This window comes from Metopolophium dirhodum, chromosome 2, assembly GCF_019925205.1.
Source record: "Metopolophium dirhodum isolate CAU chromosome 2, ASM1992520v1, whole genome shotgun sequence".
Taxonomy (NCBI): domain Eukaryota; kingdom Metazoa; phylum Arthropoda; class Insecta; order Hemiptera; family Aphididae; genus Metopolophium; species Metopolophium dirhodum.
The window spans coordinates 42,757,255-42,780,043 of NC_083561.1; the positions used below are offsets into that span (position 1 = coordinate 42,757,255).

At 28.0% G+C, this 22,789-nt stretch overlaps 1 protein-coding gene across 3 annotated transcripts in view; it reads right to left on the reverse strand.

The window, feature by feature from the left end:
* Positions 1 to 1,817: 1,817 nt before the first annotated feature.
* The window catches only part of LOC132939869 (dipeptidase 1-like), a 174,880-nt gene continuing 153,908 nt past the window's right edge, over positions 1,818 to 22,789 (reverse strand). For all 3 annotated transcript variants that reach the window (XM_061007273.1, XM_061007275.1, XM_061007274.1), the window contains exons 5-13: positions 21,122 to 21,278; positions 11,468 to 11,600; positions 11,244 to 11,394; positions 7,078 to 7,144; positions 5,087 to 5,263; positions 4,918 to 5,002; positions 4,728 to 4,803; positions 2,901 to 3,039; positions 1,818 to 2,809 (exon numbers count right to left, since the gene is read on the reverse strand). In XM_061007273.1, coding sequence (XP_060863256.1) covers positions 2,699 to 2,809; positions 2,901 to 3,039; positions 4,728 to 4,803; positions 4,918 to 5,002; positions 5,087 to 5,263; positions 7,078 to 7,144; positions 11,244 to 11,394; positions 11,468 to 11,600; positions 21,122 to 21,278 — 1,096 coding nt within the window. In that variant the 3' untranslated portion in view covers positions 1,818 to 2,698. The remainder of the gene's footprint in view (positions 2,810 to 2,900; positions 3,040 to 4,727; positions 4,804 to 4,917; positions 5,003 to 5,086; positions 5,264 to 7,077; positions 7,145 to 11,243; positions 11,395 to 11,467; positions 11,601 to 21,121; positions 21,279 to 22,789) is intronic.

Genomic DNA, 22,789 nt, shown 5'->3' on the forward strand with positions numbered 1-22,789 from the left:
TTCCACGTAAATAGGTTATACATAAATTACTTTATTCACAATAATATCATCAAATATACTTGGTAATATCATAGGCTGACTGACTGTTTTCGCTCAGAATCGTTTTTCTTATACAATGATATTTTATCATTGAATTCAAATTTAACACCATTCATTACAGTGACCCCCTTGTCACCTACTGTACAGCAGAGTGACATCCACTTACCCACCTTTTATATAATTGTATTATACTAGCTGATCCCGTGCACTTCGTTGCCCGTTAAATGTACCAACACTATATGACTAAAACTTTGTTCAATTTGTTATTTAATATTCGGTGTATAGTGTTAAAAATTTATCTTAACTTTTCCGTTGCCGGAATAAAAATTCTGATTCGCAGCAGTAGATATATTATCAGGTAGGCAATCTACCTACGATAAATCGCGGACCCCATGCTGGTTGTACGTAAGCGTATGATTTAACTCTTAAGTGTCAAAGTTATACCAAGTTTGTCGTATACCACCTACGGTGGATTAATATAATCAATTAATACAAAATCCTAACCTAACCTAACCGTATTAAAATCCGATGAATAAAAAAAAAACCAAATTTAACCATTTTTAAATTAGCCTGTCTTCTTCCCAGTGGTCACAAACATTAATTTATATTTATAAATAATAATACAAATCTGCAACAAACATGCCCGATTAACCAATAGCAACCAATATATAAGCCAAATCGGACCAGCCGTTCTCGATTGATGAGGTAACGACATTTTTCACGCTCCATTCTTATAATTATACTAGCCGACCCGTCACAGCTTCGCCCGTGATTGGTTGATTATTTTGCCTCCGGACGATGAGATGTATAATTTTTTATTCAAATTTGATCGTTTAATGTGATCGGCAAGTAAATATAAAAATAGTTAATGAAAACGTATTTAAATTTTTCTAGCGCTATTAATGATAAATATATTTTTATTAAAAATAGTTGATCCCGTACACTTTGTTGCCGTTAAATTTACCGACTCTATATGACTCAAACTTTGTTAAATTTGTTATTTAATATTCGCTGCATGGTGTTCAAAACTTAGCTTAACTTTTCCGTTGCCCAGAAAATTTTCTGATTCACAGCAGTATATTATCAGGTAGGCAATTTACCTACCGTAGATTGCTGACCCCGTGCTGTTTGTACGTAATTGTATGATAGAGTATCAAAGTTATACCAAGTTTGTCGTATTAACTTAATTCCACCTACGGTGGATTAAGATAATCAATTAATACAAAATCCTAACATAATCTAACCGAACTAAAATCCGATGAATAAAAAAACCAAATTTAATTATTTTTAAATTAATTTATCTTCTTCCCAGAGGTCTAATTTACACACAAACATTCATTTTTATATGCCTATATATATATATATATTATATATATTGACGAAGAATAATAATACAGATCAACAAACATGTCCGATTAACCAATAGCAACCAATATATTTTACACTATTATTATTTTAATCTGCAAAAATAAACTAAATTTTTTATTATTTAGTTTAATTTTTTCTGGACAGATGGTGCCACTATTGTATTGTTGATATCCATATTTCCTACTTTTCTGGTGGATTTTCCGAAAATGTTTTTTCATAAAAACCTTGTCCTGACAATTACGAACGCAACAAAAAAAGAATCAGCCAAATCGGTTCAGTAGTTTTCTCGGTTAGCGCGGTCGTAGAAAATCCCTTACAATTTTATATAGCAGTATATTAAGATAATATTTTATATTATAGATAATAGACAGGTGAATTTAAAAAAAAACAATTTGTTTAAAATTGTATTCATTTATTTAAATTTAATACCTAATATAATATTAAACTCAAAATATTATCTAAGTTATTATTAATATTGTTTAACTTACTTTAAACTCTAATGAACACTTTTTAAAACAACTTAATTGTAATTAACATAATAATATATAATATATGTATATAATTATATAAATAAAAAATTAATTTCAACAATGATACTGACATGGTGTAACACTAACTTCAATGATTGCCTCAATAACATTAATTTATATTATTGAGTCTAAATAAAATATTTTACAAATTCAACTAAGTTGTCTGGTCTACAGAGCGTTGAATAAGTCGATAAATTAATAATTGTTATTCAACATAGTATGTGGCATTGTGGCAATGTAATAATGATTCTATAGCGTGTGCACGGGCTTTGTAAGTTGTAATGACATTTTTCTCTAACCTTTTATAAACTTTTAACTTAGGAACACGTATACATAGGAGATAAGATGAAAAATTGCTTGACGTTTCCACGAACTTTCAAAATTAACAGCTGGTTTTAAAAATTGTCCCTGGACACCTACAACATTAGTCATGTAATATTTCATACAAAATACGGGAGAATACGTATACGTTTCATTTATTAACTACCTACCGAGATACATTTTATTACAATTGTGAAATCCGTTTTGATTTATATGGTTCCACGTGTTTGACAAAAATGTAAGTTTGGGAGTAACTATGTTGTTATTAATTTTTAGTGTCAATGTAGAAATGCGTACAAATGAAACTAAACAATTCCCAACTATAATATTATAATTGGGGGCTCTAGACACCACTGCGCTCTGGATTCCGTTTATCCGATGGAAAATGTTCAGTTTTTACCGTAGGTATACTACTGCTAAAATAAATATATTTAAAAACATCAAGTCATGTTATATCCGTCTGTGCAATTGGGTAACAAAGGTTCTTTGTTCAATGGCACCAAAATGTCCTCAACTGGTTTCATTCCATCTTCTTTCCACTCATCCCTGACCTGAAAATAAGTTATTCTGTTATGTAAGTTAATTTATTATTTATAATTTTATTGCCACGACTAGCTTGTACTTAAATTTTAATATTTTTACCTTCTCTACTTTAGAAAAGACTCTCAGTAAATTGTTGCCTGCAAGCTTCTTTATTTGATCCTCAGTCCACGAATGGTTACTCATTAATGACGTTAATAGCTGAGGATAGTGCGATACGTCTTCAAGTCCTTTCGTAGTGCTAAAATCATTTTGATCATATTATATTATAATACAAAACTCCGTCATTAAAATGTAGTTTTAAATTGTGACAAAAAAGTATAAAAAATATATTTTTAAAATGAACATGCCGTTTGGTTTGGTTTTCTTATTTAATTACTACCTATGCATATTTACATTGATAATAAAAACAAATGTTTAGATAAAACTAGATTAATTAATATCATTGACTTCATGCTACAATTATTTCGATGATGATTAGACGAGAAGTGAATAAGACAACGCCCTACCAAAATTGTCATGTAAATGGTTTCGCACAATATTTTTAAAAGCTTATTACTGTGTTGATTTAAGAATTAAGAATATTGTTCAGTCACCCACTTTCCCATGGGCTCGAAAATTCTAATTCTGGTACTACAGTAATACGTATACATGTTTAGTATTACAGTATATTACATTGAAGTATCGTGTTGTAATATTGCATATTAGAGGTACCTATATTACATTTTCCGAACATCAGTGATGAATATTAACACATAATATACAATAACTATAATTAGGTACCTACCGAATATTTAATAATATCTACAATTTAATATATTGATACTGTTGCCTAATGCCTATAGTATAACTAATATGTTACATTTTATTGTTTTAGTTGCTGAACTGGAATTATAATTGTAAATCGGCTAAACAGACTTGAGTCTGACAATCCATTACCCGCAGGCCGCAGTTGCTGCATTTATTACACGTATCACGAATCACGATTGAATGAACCAAGTATTGTATTGTGATTCCATATAACATTATTATACTTGAAAGGTACCCATATCGCAGATTACAGTTTAAACATAGACCGTGCAATTTTTTTATTTAGTATAATATATAACAGTATAATATCATGATGGGTAGGTAACGGATAGTCTGATAATATTCATAATTCAGTACACTCATTAATGATTGTATACGAAATTACGAACACGTATTTCATACATAACACACCCGCGTTTATTGGACATAACAATAATTCCAAGTACACGAACGTCGCGCGTCGGCTGGATGCTAATAGTTATTTAAATTGGCGAATATCTTATGGAGATTTAGATTTATCAATATTGATTACAATATATGATGGTTGCATATTTATCTTCCAACGGTTATAATATTAATACCTAGACACCTGGTAAATAGTATAGACTAAAAAAATCACTCATAAACTTAAAACAAATTTAGGTACTGCAGAGTTAATGGATTCAAGAACAGCTAATAGGTAGATATAATAGGTAGGACACCAGGCACAAGTATAGGTATACCTGTATATTATTTTAGAGATCGCTTACGACACCGTTACCACTATTATATATTAACATAATTTAAGGAATAAACATAATTATTAAGAAATTTGTACTACAAATGTATTATGTTTTATACCTTTATTGAGTTGTTAAGAAGTATATTAAAAAAAATTATACGATGAAATAAAGTATAATCCGATTATATTATGTGAATAAAAATAAATGTTATAGGTTAGGCAATACCTAATGATGACATTTGTTTTAGACATTAGGTACCTCATATTGCCTACATTGGCTAAATCAAGTTAGAAATTTGAATAAATTGCTTATAAAATAATAATATTGTATAAATGTCATTAAAGATTATAATTTTATAATTAAATATTAAAATTATTTCAAGTAGTGTTATTCTTACTGGTTAATTCCGTCGTAACCAGCACCTAGGCCGACATGGTCCTCTCCAGCTACGTTTTTAATGTGATTGATGTGAGCTGAAATGCGCATGAGAAGAATATTAACAATACCTAACATTTTATTTTAACACACTAAAAACTAGAAATAGCCAATAGGTAAGCATTTAGCATATTATGATATTAAGTACATACCAATAACTTGATCCAAAGTTGATGTAGAATTACAGCTTATAAAATAGGAATAGAAGCTCACCATAACTATACCGTCGTTTAAGGCCTAAAATTAAAATAGCATAAACAACGTGATAAATAATATGTAGGTATTCACTCGAATTAAATTACAATTTGTGTGCAAGCTTACCACTAGTTTGAGCACGTGATCAGGAACATTTCTCAATGAAGTGCATAATGAATATGCACACGAATGTGAGAAGATTACAGGTGCTAAAGTATAGTTAAGTGCGTCTTCCATTGTTTTGACAGACGTGTGACTAAGGTCAACCATCATTCCAAGTCTATTCAATTCTCTGAGAACTAGCTACAAAATAAAAATAATAATAAAAATAAATAAATGTATGGATAGCATAAATCATAAGAATACCTGGAAGTAGGTGTAGAATAATACTATCATTATTTTAATAATTAATATATAGTAAGTTAATTCCGGGTAAATAAAAAACCCGCATTTTTCGAAAATTTAATTGGGATTTATGAAGTATTGTGCAATAATTGTAAACAGATAATCCCAGCGGCTGATCCAGGGGGAAAGGGGGCATCGTATCTTCAAGCTCCCCCTCCGATCGCCGTAGTTTCCCTATGTTCCACACTGTGTTTAGCAAATGTTTGTACTTTTTGTACTTTTGCCCCACCCCCCAAAAAAAATTAAGCCCTGGATCTGCCACTGTCACACAATAATAATATAGCTTACTTATTTTTTAAAGTAAGTTATCAATACCAAAGCACATTAAATAAAATATTATGTTTATGTTGTTAAATCAGTTAGGTTAGGTATTGTAGATTTAATATCGTATGAAAACAGTATTTGTAGTTAAAACATGTACGGTTATTACTTGAGTTCCGTTCACTTATCTTCAATTACTGTCAACCCTTTTCACAGCTATCGTTTACTCATATATGTATTGGACACTCTTTAGCGTGTTACAATATCTATGCCATTCGTTAAAAACGTGTAATTGGTTTTGTGCATTTTTACGTTGTTATATTCAGTTAAAAGACGTCGATTCAAACGTCGAATTTTGAGGAAACTATATAATGACAGCAGTATGTACCTAATACCTATACGGCTATACGCATATGTTTGAAACCGGTATTATATATGGTTTCAAAATAAACACAAGAGGTACAATAATAATATACCTTCCTTTGAGTTATAACTACGAAATTTGTGTTATAAATACTCTTTTCAACAGTTTTTGAATATGCGTGGGTACAAAATAACTTTTCAGACAATCGTATTACCTCACTATCTGAATCGTTATATTTTATTTCAATTATAAATTGAAAAACCCTTTGATTTTAATCGTATAACTTAAGTTCCGAAATGAAAAACTAAATGGCATACATACCACTTGGCGCGTGTTTATATTGACATGTTAGCACACCAACTAGGTACATGGTGCATTGCAGTATTTCAATACGTGAAATAAATATGAGATTGCGTACTCTACTAATACTAGCGTATATAAATCGCAACGGCACAATATAGTATGATCGGTTTTGATTAGAAATATAGGTAAGAACGCGCTAATAGTGGTATTTAGCATATTAGCTGGGTTTTTCTTTTCAAAAATGCCACTTTTAAATGTCTTTATTCATCAAACGATATAATATAGTGAATTAACTGAACTTATTGTTTAAATTGAGTATTAAATTATTTAATTTAATGAACATAATAATAATAATAATAATAATACGTAATTACAATTACCGAGTATGTAAGGAAAATTTGTTTTACTTGAATAATGAGATTTTCGAGCCTATATGTATGCTATTCTTGACGATAAATGAAAATATATAAACGTGCACAAATATTGAAATATGGATTTTTTACGGTACGTCTACCTAACCTAACCTAACCTGTATTACCTATATTATATTAATTCCACTGATCAGACGAACAGTAATTTATTGATGCATAGGGCCAAGTAAGTAACTAGCATACACCAATAATACTTTGGCTTTAAAAGAAACATTACGATAGTATAAAATATATGATTTATTTTACAATGTTTAATAGGTATTAATTACGTTCAATAAATGGAAGTATACAATATCGAAATTGTTGTTAATACAATATATAATCATCATCCATTATTCATTGCGCGTACTTACCAAACCAAATGGAGATAACCCTTGATGTTCATTCTCTGGCGAGTCTAAGCCGGAACAACAGCCAGCCCTATTAAAAATAATAAATTAATGCACGGTAATCCATGATGAGGTTACAACAATTTAGTTATTATGAAATATTTCCACGAACTACCTAACATCAATTTTTTGTAAAACCTTCTAAAAAATGTATTATCATAAAAAATTATCAGAATTATTGAGATACGAAATGTGTCTATCCCAAAAACCGTCAAACGTATTGACAAAGTGACAACCATTCCAATCGGCAATCTTTATGTTATATCAACGGGTCAGTCGTGGTATGTACTGTACACAATACAAACGCGGAGGGATAGTTCATAATATATTGTTTGGTGGAGCAACCCGCAACTAAATAAACGGCGTCTCGTCACCAACTGAGTATAACTTATCCCCCTGTCGATTCTCAGTTGTATATAGGTAGTATATACTATATAATATATATATATAGGATGATGTGTAAGTGGTGGTATAGGTATAGGTCGGTTTACAGTTCAATTCGAAGAATAAGAGTTGCAAACCAACTACCGAGAGCTGATTCACGACACGCCCGTTTCCAATTGTACCTACGTCCTACATAATAATGAATGTACATTTTTAAGTAAACAGAGTCCTTTAATGCATTTGTTATTTGTTTATAGATGTGTTATTGTCGTGTTTGAGCGGTGCGTATTTAATATCACATCTGCATTGGCATTAAGAAATTATGCGGGAAACTTTGTTGTATAATACGAGATAAATAAAAAAAAAATGTAAAACCTTACATTTACCTTTGTCGGCACTCTTTATTCAGACGCATCGAATACAATATAATAATTACACAACGTGAAACCTTATAATATAATATACTATTCACATAATAATATAATTTACATGATGCTATATTATGATTGAAGCACTTTTTCGTTTGACATGGACTGCAGGATGCTATAACTATACGTATATACCTCCTAATTAAATCAATTATTGATTGTAAATTGTGATGAAAACTCGAATCCTGGCGCAACCAGTGGTTATTCGAGAGTCACTTTGTATGTAACGATACAACATTACAACATATTATGTAGAACTATAATTAAGCACAAATACATGTAAAAACAACCCAATATAGCCCTTCTTGAGACAGAAGGATAACACACCCATTGAAATCGGACTACAAAAACTTTCACTCGAAAATCCGTACTGTTGTTACTAAACTAAACCCACACATTGACTAAATATTATATTAATGTATATATATCTACTAAAGCCGACTGAACAATCGTACTCCAAGTATTAATAAGTAAAATCTAACTTTAGCAATATGCATACGCTGTATAAACGTATTTAAATTGCTTGCAGAACATAAAATAATGAACTCCAATGTGAAATGGACAAAATTCAGTATATTAATAAAAATAAAAAATATAATATCTTGTGTGTATAATAATATTTATTATGTAGATTGTAGAGTAGGTTAGGTACATCTTCGAAAAATGGAAGAAGATAAAAATAACGTTTTATAGACAAGTACCTAGGTACCTACCTAAAATAATAATTTATAATACCTAAATTACCTATATACATAATATTATATATGCGTGTTGTGTGGTCATAAATAATATTTTTTATAAAGGATGTTTTATTATCGTGTTGACTGTAGATTGATTTAAACTGCACCATTTAATCCTTCAAACATATTATAGGTACCTACAGAAAATCAGGTTTGAACAGTGGTAACTCAAAAAATATCTTACTCGTTTTTTGACCGGGATACGAGTTGACTCCTTAGTCCTTACACCGTGGCCGTAAAACGACTACAAAGAAGCAGTTCAAAAAGAAAAATATATATGACAAATGAAATGTAGACGCCACAAGTCGTAAACATGTTATAGAACATATTTTTTTATAGAATAATATTGTCTAATGTCAATAGGCAACAATACGCTTATGCCAACGCCAAACGAAACGTTTTTGGAAATACTGCAAAAGCTCGCGTAGTATATTATATTTCAAAGGTCTGGCCAACCTAACTTTTGGTGGTGGCCAAGAAAGTACGAGGGTGCGTTATCCTTTATTACCGACCGTTATAAAATCGTAAATAAAAACCGAACGACGAACGTTCGTTGTCGATTAAACCCTAAACGGCCGCAGAGTAGAATAGCTCATATTATTATTACTATTATTATAACCAGCGCATTTGTTTTCAATTTCGTCTGTATATACCGAGTACAACCATCGTGCGGCGCGCGGCGACAATACCTTACACATAACATAATAATATATTACTCTCATGGTCAGAGTCAATAAAGTTTATGTAGGACACGACCCGCGCGCGTATTCGATTAGACCATTGAAACCACTCGAATGTGCTTTGCTGCAGAACACTTAACGACCGTGTGTGTGATGAAATTCAATCAATTCGGACCTTTTTTCTTCTCTCCGTCTCTCCCGCGCACACTATCGCCACCCTGGCCGTCAACTCCGCACCCCTTTCTGGACGTTCGGCTCTCGTGTGCGTGTGCGGATTGATAAGAAACCAATGGGCCGAATTAAGAAAAAAAAAAGTATTATTATTTCTAAACACTCTCAAAGTGGCTAGGTGATTTATCTTGTTTTTATCTTCTACTCTTAGATTTATAGATTGTATCACAATCTCTATACTGTTTTTTTTCCCCCGAACATTCAGTAAAAACGCATGCCCCGAGTATTTTGTTACGAAACAGAAATAAAAAGTCCAAAGATTGCATCGACGTTTTGGCGAAATAATATCACTTATTACATCCATTAACTATAGGGAACAAAAGAACGCATATATGAACGAAACGGTATAATATTATTATTGTTGTTCGCGATTTTCGTTATTTGCATACATCAATATAATAATATATATTATATACACGCTATAATACAATTAGGTTATACTTGAAGCAACTAATATAGAGCACACAAAGTCATAATAGGAGCTGAACACGTACAGTTGTTATAGTTAGCTTTATTTAAATTAACGAAATTTGATATAAAGTTAATTACGAAAGTTGTTTGATACATTAAGTGGATTCCACAAATATAACTTATTGACTTAATAACATTAAGATGACTTGGTGGTTTAATCAGATTCCGTTTCACGCATGTATAGGTATGTGGGGCACGGCGTGCAAGGTACCAGTTATTACCTACTAAATACGTCTATACCCGCTGTATTGTAAAATGATACATGATATTTCAAATATTTTGCTATTGTGCGCCACGGAAGATTAATATTGCACACGTAGGTATACGGGAATATAATATTGATAGTAAAGCGTAGGTATAGTATATACATAGTATAAAGATTATAGTATAATCACTCAATATATTGAAATTAATTAAATATTTTTTTTAAATTTTTTTTAAATTTATTAATTGGAAAATTGGAAATATATAAAATACAAATACAGATCACCATTTATACATTTTTCTTTATTAATTTAATTTATAAATACACTTATTTTTGCTTGTGAAACTACTATCAACGTTGTGTTCTTCAAATGATTAGATACCATAATTAATATCAATTAATGAACTATACTTTTAAATCTGTAGTTGTTCATTAATAAGCATTTCTATTTAAACACTGTATATAAGGGGAATGAAGTCGCAATGGTCACCCTGACGTTTTGTGGTACATTAATCCCTCCCTTCAACTAAGCTTTAAATGCATGATAATAAAAACAACTATTCGTTCAATATTCAAAATTTATACATCAACAGTTTTATAAAACTAATTTGCATAAGCTAGATTTTATAATTATAAATACAGAGTGTCTTTTAAAAATCTAAAGTTCATAGGTGGTATTACCAAGGATGAAAATATAAGACATGAAATGATAGAATGTACGTATCTACGTTTTTCCTGTTCACTCTATTAAGAATTAATTATATATTGACATTGTTTATGACGAAAAATATAAAATATTATGTTACTATAGTTAGATGATCAGAAATTTAATTGTATACAAATATGACTAAACAGTAAACTATTAAATTTAATACTTTTTAAATTTGGTGTTTGTCAAAATTGTATAAAATACCGTGTGTTTGAAATAACTTAATATTTTGTACTCATTTCGATTGGCATAAAAATAGGTATTCATTTTTTGTGTTCTTACCATAATGTATCGCAAGTATGCGTTAGGGTTAAATATCGGGCGCCAAGGCTGTGGAAAATCCTGAGCACTGCTAGTGAATTTCCCAGCGAATGACCACCCTCGACGCCAATTAGACTAGCAATTTTTCTGACTTTGTGTGCCTCTCGTATTCCTGAAAAATCGATTTAAGTATATGCTGAAATTTGAAAATATATATTATAATATATTTATGATTTATGTCGTACCTTTTACCGATGTTACAAGCTGTAAATCACTGGAATAGGTTTCGGCCAACCTCCTAATGACGTCGATTTGTTCCATTGTAGTTTGGACAGCATCCAGGTGCTTTCTGCCACAGGGTACATAGGCTGACCAAAACTGTCAACAACGTACGTACATAAGACATTAAAAAACATAATTTCATGTAGGTACTTAATCATCGATAAACACTAATAATTACCTTTAAGGCGTTATGGCAGTATATTATAGGTACATTATTACGGCTAATAAATTAAAGATTATCATTTTAGATTGCATGAGTTAGGTTATTTTTTTCTGGCAGAAACCACAATTTTCATATTTCTACGTCATATAAATTAGATTTTTGTTATGATAAAAATATTAAACAATATAATATAAATATAATAAATTATTATATTTCAATATATTATTATTGATATTTGATTGGTGTGTTCTCATTATTATTATTTTTTTTTAAAACACGATTTTGTGATATGTTAAAAAAGAAAGAACATGATTTCAATAAACTTTGATTAAAATTTATAATTATAAGCAAATACTTCCATACATTTTTAATATTTCATTCAAGTTCTAAAAATTACAAATAGTAAGTTTTTTTCAGTTTTATAGGTACATAATCTCATATTAGTTTTAATGAACAACTTTCAAGAACGGTATTGTGTATATAGTTATTGGCTACTGTAGTATACAAATAAGTTACCTATAGTGTGAGTTTGTGATATGTATTTGAAAATTGGAAATAACATTAGTTAATTATTATAAATTATATAATGATATAATATATTAAATTATATCCACATAATAAGTAATATAAAAATACTTCAACATAGTATATTTTTTTACTTAAAAAAATAATGTTTTTATTAATCATACTTTATAATGCATACATAATTTTAAGTGAGTTTGGAAACGTTGGTATATAATATTATGGTATATTAATAACCAGTATTAAACACTTCCAAATTGTCAATCAACTTCAATATTATCATTTAGTTAACACGATGTGATGGGATTATGAGAGCTATGTATTTCATCGATTCCATTAAAATATCAATTTGACCAACAATATAGATAAATGTTAAATTGATTGACACATTATTATATATAGATATATGCATAATTCAACTAAAACACTGAATAGTAAATAAACTCGCACTATTGATAGATACATAATATAGGAATTATAATTAACAGGTAGGCAATGCAATTCTAAAATATAATATAATCAATGTCTAGGCATCTACATGTATAATAGAACGTACAGTGCGTGTTCAATTTGCATAATAATAATTAAATAGTTAATAATATTATACTATTATTATTATTAATAATAGAAAAGTACCTAAGTATAATGAATGCAAAATAGCCAATAGGAATACCAAACAATTCTGAAAATTAAATTAGCTTTCCGACTGTGCAAATAAAAATAATTTCAATAACATTATTAACATTAATAATTTTTGTCAAATAAAATAACAAAAGAAATAATTTAATCACATGTGTAATTATAGTACATATCACCCTGGTAAAATATGATAATTATTAATAACTGGCCATGACGATAAAGGAAATGCGTCTCCAATTTAATTCGTAACATTGTTTGGTTCATAGGGAGATATCAACTACTGGTGAACTTTAAGAAGTGAAAATAATTCCTTCATATTAGAAGAATGATAAGAAAATATTATTTGGCGATCCTTTTTAGTCGTTTGTTTTTTGTTTTAGTGGTTCTTGTAGTAGTGTCCTACCGGTATAATTTTGTTCAAAACACTGAACATGGATTACAAAAACCATATTGTGCTAAAACATTATAATTTCTCTGAATACTTTAACGAATAAAACAAGTTAATTAAGCTTAATATATATGTATTAATAAATAAATAAATTATAAAAGTCATCATGCAATTAAGACCTACCTACATAAGATAAGAGAAATTTAAATTTAATTTCAGGAAAAAAATACTAGCGTCCATATTATACATATTTTTTTAGCAGAATAATTGATTTTCCTTACATTTATAAGAAATAGGTTTTATTTAATTTCTAATTCTTTATATTGAGCAGTAAATAAAAGGTACGTGTTATAACGTAATAAATGTCTTTAAAGATATCAATTGTAAGGAACTCCGAAAAAACCTAATAATACTTATTTTAAATTTGTATTCGTCTAAAAGACGAATATAATTATTGCCATTGGACCTTAGCAGTTTAGCTAACGATTAACTTTAGTAAAAGTAGAGAAATTATTGTCGATATATTTTCTTAAATAAATAAGTATAAGTAAGTAAATTCATCCAAGAGGATTGAAAACCGATGAATATTTCCGAATATCGCGTAAGCTATTCGTCCCATAAATTATTTGGTAACATTTAAATCTGTGAAAAGCATATAGTCGTTAATATAGATAAGTTTTTCCATTATAATATTATGCACACTGGACAATATTATAGTTAAATTATACCATTATCATAGCGTTAACTATAAACCTATCAAAAAATAGATTGTAAGAAATTAATAACCAACTATGTATACAAATCTAAAATGATAATAATAATTATTAAAAATCACTATCGTTGATGTGATTATAATTTTGAAAATTTCACGTTTAAATTTATGAGTCAGACTTCTGAAAAAATTAGATTCGTTATGCTTAAATAATACGTATATTATAATTGAAATTCGGTTGAAAATATAAAAGAGTATGCGCTTTAAATGTGTAAGTACTATGTAGGTACTATGCAAATTAAAACAGTTTACTGTCAAATTTTGGCAAATTATTGGCAAAATAATAGGTTTGAAGTAAAAAGCCTGTGCGTTTTAAATAAATTATAATAATGTTTTGTCCTAATGAAGAGTTATTAAGTTTGTATTTGCCAAATAACAATATTTACATTAATATTAAGAGGATATCCTCTGTTTGTTTTCTCTCTCTGACAACATAGACAAAATGCATTTACGCGGAATATTTTTTTTTTAATGTTTTGTAGTTATTTAAAGTAAAATCATTCATTACAAAAATTTTATAATATTTTTATAATCAATCTGAATAGGAAGAAGTATATTATTTTAATTTCTATCAATATTAAACGGTCTAAAACTATACCTAGATAATGTATGACATTTGCAATTAATATTTACATAGCTACCTACCTATATCATTAATCAATAAGGTTGATTATGAATTATTGAACCGGCGTATTAAAATATATTTTTCTTGGGTATTTTCAATAAAACAGAATTTTTAATAATCCAAAACAAACAAATTTTTTTTGTTTTCTTTGCATTTTTAATAATAAATCACAAAATGGCTGGAAAAAAACTGATTATTATTGAAATAAAATATAGTTTGTTCAGTTTAAATAAAAATATAGAGTTGCTCAGTAATAAATGAAACTGATGTGGAATGGATTCAGATTAAAATGAACTGAAATCATCTTAAAAAATAGTGTACAGCACATGCGACTGTTGAGAAAAATACATTCGATAACATTATGTTGAATTATGTTATTTGTTTTATTTAAATTAGGTACCTACATTGGCTTCTATAAACGAAATCGTAAACATATTATTATGAAATCGTCTTTGCAAATTTGACCAAACTCTTATCGAACGAAAATCTCAAACCATTTGATAGGTATGCTTAAAAAATATAGTGCACGAATTTATGCTTATACATATATTATAATATGTGTATTCTGCAGTCCAAATGTCGAGAACGTCAATAAATATTTTTTGAAAATTAAGCAATTAAAACACATTACTTACCTACATCCACAACAAGGTTATGCGATGGTTAATTTATTTTTAATACATTTCAATTTTTCATAAAATGTAATAGGAATATTGTAACTTGAACAAATTCTAAATGGGTATCTACCTACTTTTACGTATAAGTTAAAAAGTTAAAATCGATGACATGTGTTACATACAACTTTTGGAACACGTTTAACCTAACTTCAGCAACGTTTGAGAAAATATACATAATTGTATAATCAATAACTTTCTTGTTCCGTTTTGTATAGTATGAGTAAGCAGAACGTGTAATTAAAATATTAAATATAAGATACCAATTAAATTGAAAAAATTATTGGATTTTTGTACGAATGCTTATAAAAGTTCAGACTTCAGACTATAATATATTATGTACACAGTATACCTAATACTTATGTTTATTAGACATTAAAATATTAAATATTAAATATACTTATGAGATGTACGACGTATGCATGACATACTAATGTAGTATCGTATGTTAAATTAGGTAACCAAAAACTAAATGTATATAATAATAAATAATTTAGGAATTCTAATAAAATAACTCATAACTCATAAGGAAGATACCGAAAAAATAAATATTTAAATAAATAGAAAATTTAATGATAAATTGTATTTAAATATTTTTGCAGGTAAAATATTATCCGATATCAAATCCATCTAATTATTTTTATACCATAGAATAGTTTTCGGTTTACTGGCTTAACAGGGATTTCACGGAGCAGAAAATATTATGCGTTATTTTTATATTTTGAATATGATTTGTGATATTAAAATTGGATTAAAATATTAGTGATTTCATACAGACTATTGAAAAAAAGTATTTTTAAGTTTAAACTTATTTCATTATTTTAGACGTAGACGTAACCACTTAAATTCAATGTTTCTGAGAATATACCACTGCATACAGTACAGATATTACTTAAAATTTTGATAATTATTTTTTATAAGTCGATGAATTAAAAGAAACAATAGTGGATCTTACTTGGTATAAGTAATAAATATGATTTTATTTTTAAATAAATTGAACTGTATTGATACCTTTATATTATGTATATTATTTATACCCACAGCAGTGTTGTTGTATTGTAGTTCATTATGTGATTAGAAAATTATATTTAGTATCGCAAAAAAAAAAAATGTAACTAACATTATTTTGTCATTTTGCATAAAGTAATTAAAATAATAATTAATTACATTGTTGGTTTCAAATAGAATTGTGCTGGTATTGTAGGTGCCTAATATTCAGTTAAGCAAAAATAATTTATATCATCATGGTACATATTTATTGTTTAGAGAGTATTATAATAAAGCGGTAACAATATAATTTGTGTCGTAAGCTTAGTTGCTAATATAATTATAATTACATTTTTTTTAACTAGAACCATATTCAAGGAATTAAAATCGAGTTTTTTTTTAGAAAATGTAAAATGCACAGAATATTGCCAAATAAATAATGTAGATAATATGTATTATGTATTCACGTTACATTGTATAATATCTATACAGGTAGATATTAAGACGTATATTATTATACTTTAAGACGATTAGCATTAATACATTTAAATATTATCAGGTTTTATTATTATTTTTTTTTTAAACGACTTAAAAAACGTTATTCTTTTAAAAAAATAATATATTTAGTATTATACTGTTTGTTGTTTTATTAATGAGTTAGAGAATAAGAAAGAACAGTTATTTAATTAAAGAGTATTATAATTTACGGGGGAATGAAATTTTTGATAAAACAAAAAAAAAAACTACAAAATTATACAAAAAAAGAAAACACAATTAAATATTTCTGTCATAAATTACAAACGTAAGTTAATTAATTTATACCTACATTAGGATCTCAAGTTTTTTAAACTGGTTTTAATAACTATAAAAATAATAACTGAATATTGCAACTGCAAAACAATTAGGTAATACAACTTATGTACTTCATGAAAATTACATTTACTTGGAAAACTAATCAATTTTTTTATTAATATGCCACGTTATTAATTTAACACCTTGAAGAATTAGCAAGCTGTACCTTTTTATAATTTAAAATTACATTTTTTTACTAAGATATAGAAATAATTTATTATAATATGTAAATTGTGTACAAATTAAAAACCATGTCTTAAATATATAATAATATTAATTTTTGAGTTCATATAATAATTATAACGTTATATCACTGCTGTACTTGATGGTCTCAAAATAATATTACAATTTGAGGGTTGAAATAGGTTTTGTCTTAAAGTCTAATTCTATAATTGATTTCCAAATTGTTTAACATTCAAGTTTTTAATTATGAAGAATTATATTATATTATATTATTATTAACTATTTTGCTTATATTATTAAATATAAACAAAATAGTTAAAAAAAAATAATATTTTAATTCGAATCTAGAGTAAATAAATAATACCAAGTAACTTGGTTACCTATAATAATTTCTGTTCAAATGTGCAGTATATTAATAAATGAAAACAAAATTCCCTTTCTTTCATTAGGTGTGTAGAACAAAAAGTAAAAATGCTTAATGAAAACTGCTTATATGTGATATTTTGTGTGTGTGTGTGTGTGTGTGTGTAATTATAATTATATCTGATATGACATTTCATTTATTGTCTTAATTCTAAATGTTATTAATTAAAGTTATTATATAAATTGATGTGAACTATAGTAATTTACTGTGATGAATATAATTTGATATCTTAATTTAATTTTATGTATAATATTATAATGTTTATGATCTTTAAATTTAAATGTCGTTCGATTAGAAAGTATAATTAAATACATATGATATATATATTATATGTATATCATTACATCATTCCTCCCGTGTATGACAATGTTTTAAAGTACAAACATAATATTATATATCTCGTCTTAGGGTATTCCAAAAATTGAGAAAAATGAATAACATTTCAAAAATGTTTTCTTAGAGAAGGTATTTTTTCCCTCGTAAATATTATATGAGATTCAAAACAAAGTATCTCGACATTTGAGTGCCATAAGCGTTGACCAGCCCTGATGTAAATATTAAATTTTAATACATTGTACTCAATTCCACACAATAGGGCAAATTTCTATTAGAATGTATTTTACTGACCTCTAGGCACAGAAACTACAGAAGTGAATTTTAATATCCTATAAAGATCAACGAAAAAAGAATTTTGGTATATATGCATTATTTACAAGCCTACAGACAAATTACCATACTTAAAGTATTATGCGTAGTTCATTATTTTATAAGAAAATAAAGTAAAGTATAAACTATTATATAAGTACCTACGTCCTACCTATATGTATAGAAACGTGGTATTATAGAACCAAGTTAAGAAATAAATATAAAATATATGGTTATTGGTTATTACTTCGTATAATATTATTATATATTATATATTATATGAAATGTATATTGTTTTATATACAAAATAATATTATTTAATTTATATAACAATCCACCAAGTTATGATGATCAAACAAAACTAATTTAATTATTTAAATAAATAGTAAAATAATATATGTATGTACATTATACATAGTGTCAAGTTTGGAAATATATTTATGTCACTATAAAATATGTTTGTGATATATTTTTACATCAATAGAAAAATTGAGGCCTTTAATCTACCTTTTTTAAAGTACCTACTATTGAGTATTGAGTTTTGAAAACGGCCTTGTTTTTACAAGTAAAATAATTTTAATATAACGCTTAGACAATTAGTACATTTTGAAAGTTATTTATAAATTCGAATTTAAAGTAAAAAAAAATTGACATCATTTACGTAAAAATATCTGTTTAGTTTTCCGTTATAAACAAAAGATTGTACAACTCAAAGTCATAATAAATAAGTTTTTTTTAATGATGCGTTTATGTAATATTATGTTTATTTACGTCACCTTTAATATTCACTTCAAATAAGGAATTTACAGTAGAGTTATTTTTTTCGTTTATTTTGTAAGTATTATAAATAAATAATGGAGCATTTTTAAAGGTAGTTTTGTGCATGGTACAAATGATTATTATTTTTGAAGTGGTATACCATTTTTCTTTTATGGTGTTGATATGAATCAAATATTTTGTATTGACTTTAACCAATAAGTTTAACAAGTTGGAAAGGGCGTTGTAAGATGTTATAAGGGTTATGGATTAAACGATAAAAGTGGGTGAATATAATATATATATATTTTTATATTCCATACGAAGCTTCAACTAAATATTCCTAAGCCTACATAAATTTAATTACTAAAATTAAATATTAATATGAATTATAAATATAGTAACTACAACATGTTCGGAATATTTACAACCGTTGTCTTATCGTGTATGGAAAAACATTTGGGGCAGTTAATCACTATAATATGCTCTACTATTGTTAGTATTACATTTCATGTATCACCTATTGGTGCTGGTTCTTTACTGATAATGTATATACGCGCGTTAGGTGGGTGTGGCCTCTTTTTGGTTGAGCGTTGATTATTATCCCAGTTTTCTTTTAATATCAAAGGAATTGAAATTTCGTTATGTTCAATTCTACATTTCTAAGTTAGTAGGAGAGAAGTAAATATTTAGCCAATATTACTGTTGTTCTTACATCATTTTTTAGGCGGTAAAATTGAGTGTTTCAGATTAAGTTGTTGTGTATTATAGTTTTGTGGTAAGATGTGGTTACTGATGGATTGGTTGGCTGTAGAGTTTACTTAATCATTTCCAGTTGTAGGTACATGTGAGGAGAATATTGGCTTACTTATTTTATTTTATTTTATTTTATATATTGAACAAGCTCATTTTTTGGATATGGGATTGAAATCGATGTTTATTATGTTGCAGTTTTCCTGTATGTAAACATGTTTGAAGATGAGATGATTTTTAATACTCCGTAAATAGCGGAATTGTCTAATGTATGTATTATACTATAACAATTAGAAGTACGGTGACCGGAAAACATAATTTTCTTGGTCTGTAATATTACCGAAAACGCCACGCAATTTGAGGCATTAGTATATATTCGGATGCACTCCGAGTGTTGTAAAGACATTAGTAAATATTGTATTATATTATAATAATTCTTTATTACGGAATAAATTCCAATTAAAAATATCCTATGTTATACTATAATACTACAGTTTACTGTCTTAAAGAATGAAATATTAAATAGTTGGCAATGGCAATACGAGAGGGTGGAGATCACAATATACCTGTATATATCTGTATATAATGTATGTAAAGAGAGAAACCTCTATGAAATTGCATTCTACTAACATAAAGCAGCGATGGGGGAAAAAAAATGTTTAAATATCACAGATTTTGTTGACACTTTAATAAATAATAACACATTGCATTCCGACTGTAGATTTCCATTGGAATGATTACATATACAATATTCCCGTTTATACGTGCGTTTTAGACTCGATGTGAAAATTATAGGTACTTGGATATGCGGTGCATGTGTTATTGTGCGCAGCGGTCTAGGTTTGGTGGTTTTAAAAATAATACAATAATTCGTATAACATAACTCCATTAAAATGAATTTTTGGAAATCGTGCGGATCATTAGGTGTACGGATTATATACTTAATACAGGGACGACGAGTCGAGAATGAAATCGAAAAATTACAAGAGCAAAAAAACCATCGTTTACAGCCAGAAAAGAATATAAAAATGGTTTTTAACGTTTAACAACAATAGGCGAGCTCGATAATGGGTGGCTTGTAATGGGCGACACGTTCGGCGAGTTAATTTTTTTTCAGGGTGCAACACGCGTGTAATCTTTATATTCAACTCGAGTTTGACGGAAAATATTAAAGTTAAGCTTTCCATCCGCAACGTTGATTTTTCTTATACAATATAATATGGTTTAAACTTACTTGAGCGCCAACCATGCCCTTTCTGAGCCGCGGTAAATCGGTTTGCGACCAATTACTCTTCGACCAAGGTTCCACGGTCGTCAAATCCGCAGAGAAATTGAAATACATCAGCTGATTGTGTACGAACTTACGAATATTCCACGGCAGATCGTTGTGCCTATAAAACAAACGCACGTTGAATGATAATCGTGGTGAAAATATTAGGTAGGTACATTGTTTACACTAAGTGGGAGGTAAAAATATGTTTTATAAAAAACAGCACGCTTAAACGAAATGTTATAGTTAATGAACCACTGTAGTTAAAGTAGTAGTTATATTTTATATAAATTAATATCCATATAATAGCTATGTATATGTTTTTTTTACCAAATACTAAATGAGATAGGTATGCATTTTTTTCTATACACGTTTAATGAAAACTATATACTCTAACCACGTGTTGACCGCGAGATCGCAGTACATCGAAGGTTACACATTTTAAAACTATAGTCAAAGACTTTCAGATCTAATAATAACCTTAAATAATATTATAACGTTCGACTGTCAACAACAGACAGAAAGTACTTCAAAAGTTGTATTCTCTATGCAGTCCAGGCTCCTGCAGGATCGATCACGTGCAAATGGCGTTAATCGCAACTTGTAAGTCAATTGACAAACTAATTAAATATTTCTGATCATGATTTTTTTTTTTTAAGCAAACTGTCCACGTTATATGTGACTATAGGATGTAACATTACATTGCAAATTAATTTATAAATTACACAATTTATTACTTAATTAATGATAATAACAAATAGAGAAAAACAATACATTTAAATAATATTAAGTATTGGATACAATTTACAATTTATTTATAAGGTGAGTTTCTGATCTTTATTTCTATGATTTTCGAGCCGATTAATTATTATACCATCTGCAACCTGCATGCTTTATTATTTCATAAATCCCAACTATATAGGTTAAACCGTTTTACCGTCTTTGGTATGGTTCCCATGAACTATAACTATGGTACCAATACAACTGATGCATAATGTTTATAATCAGGGTTTATTCGTTTATAATAGGTTTTTAAATTATTGATGTAAAGGTAGAAGCGAACTATAGGTACTTGTTCTAGCCACATAATGAACAGTCACGTAAAAGAAAAACATACCTGACGAAAATTATTATTTTATGTTATTATTTATATACTAGGTACCCGCCTTAGTATATCAAGTAATACGAAGTAAACTGAATACAAATATAATTTCCAGAGTTCAAAGGAAACACGCTGAATAAGGCTTTGGACAGGGTCGTACAATTTGTGAATAATAAAAGACAAGTAGCGTTTGCGTAAGAAAAAAACACTACTGATAAATATAAATCTCTTTTTATAATAATATTTTTTTCAGACCACCTGACTGCTCCTGTTATGTAGTGTTATTTCAGATATTTTAAAAATATAATATATATTATATAAAAAAATAATCTTGAAAATATCTTAAGTCACTTGCGCGTAAGTGTTAAACATCTTTGAAAACTATATCTGATATTAATATATTATATAGGACATAGGTACACGAATAATTTTTCATAACAAATATACATATTATGTATAGGTATGAGTACTTGCTTTAAAGTTTAAACTCTTGTTTTCAAATGCCAGTCTAAATAATCATAAGACAACAA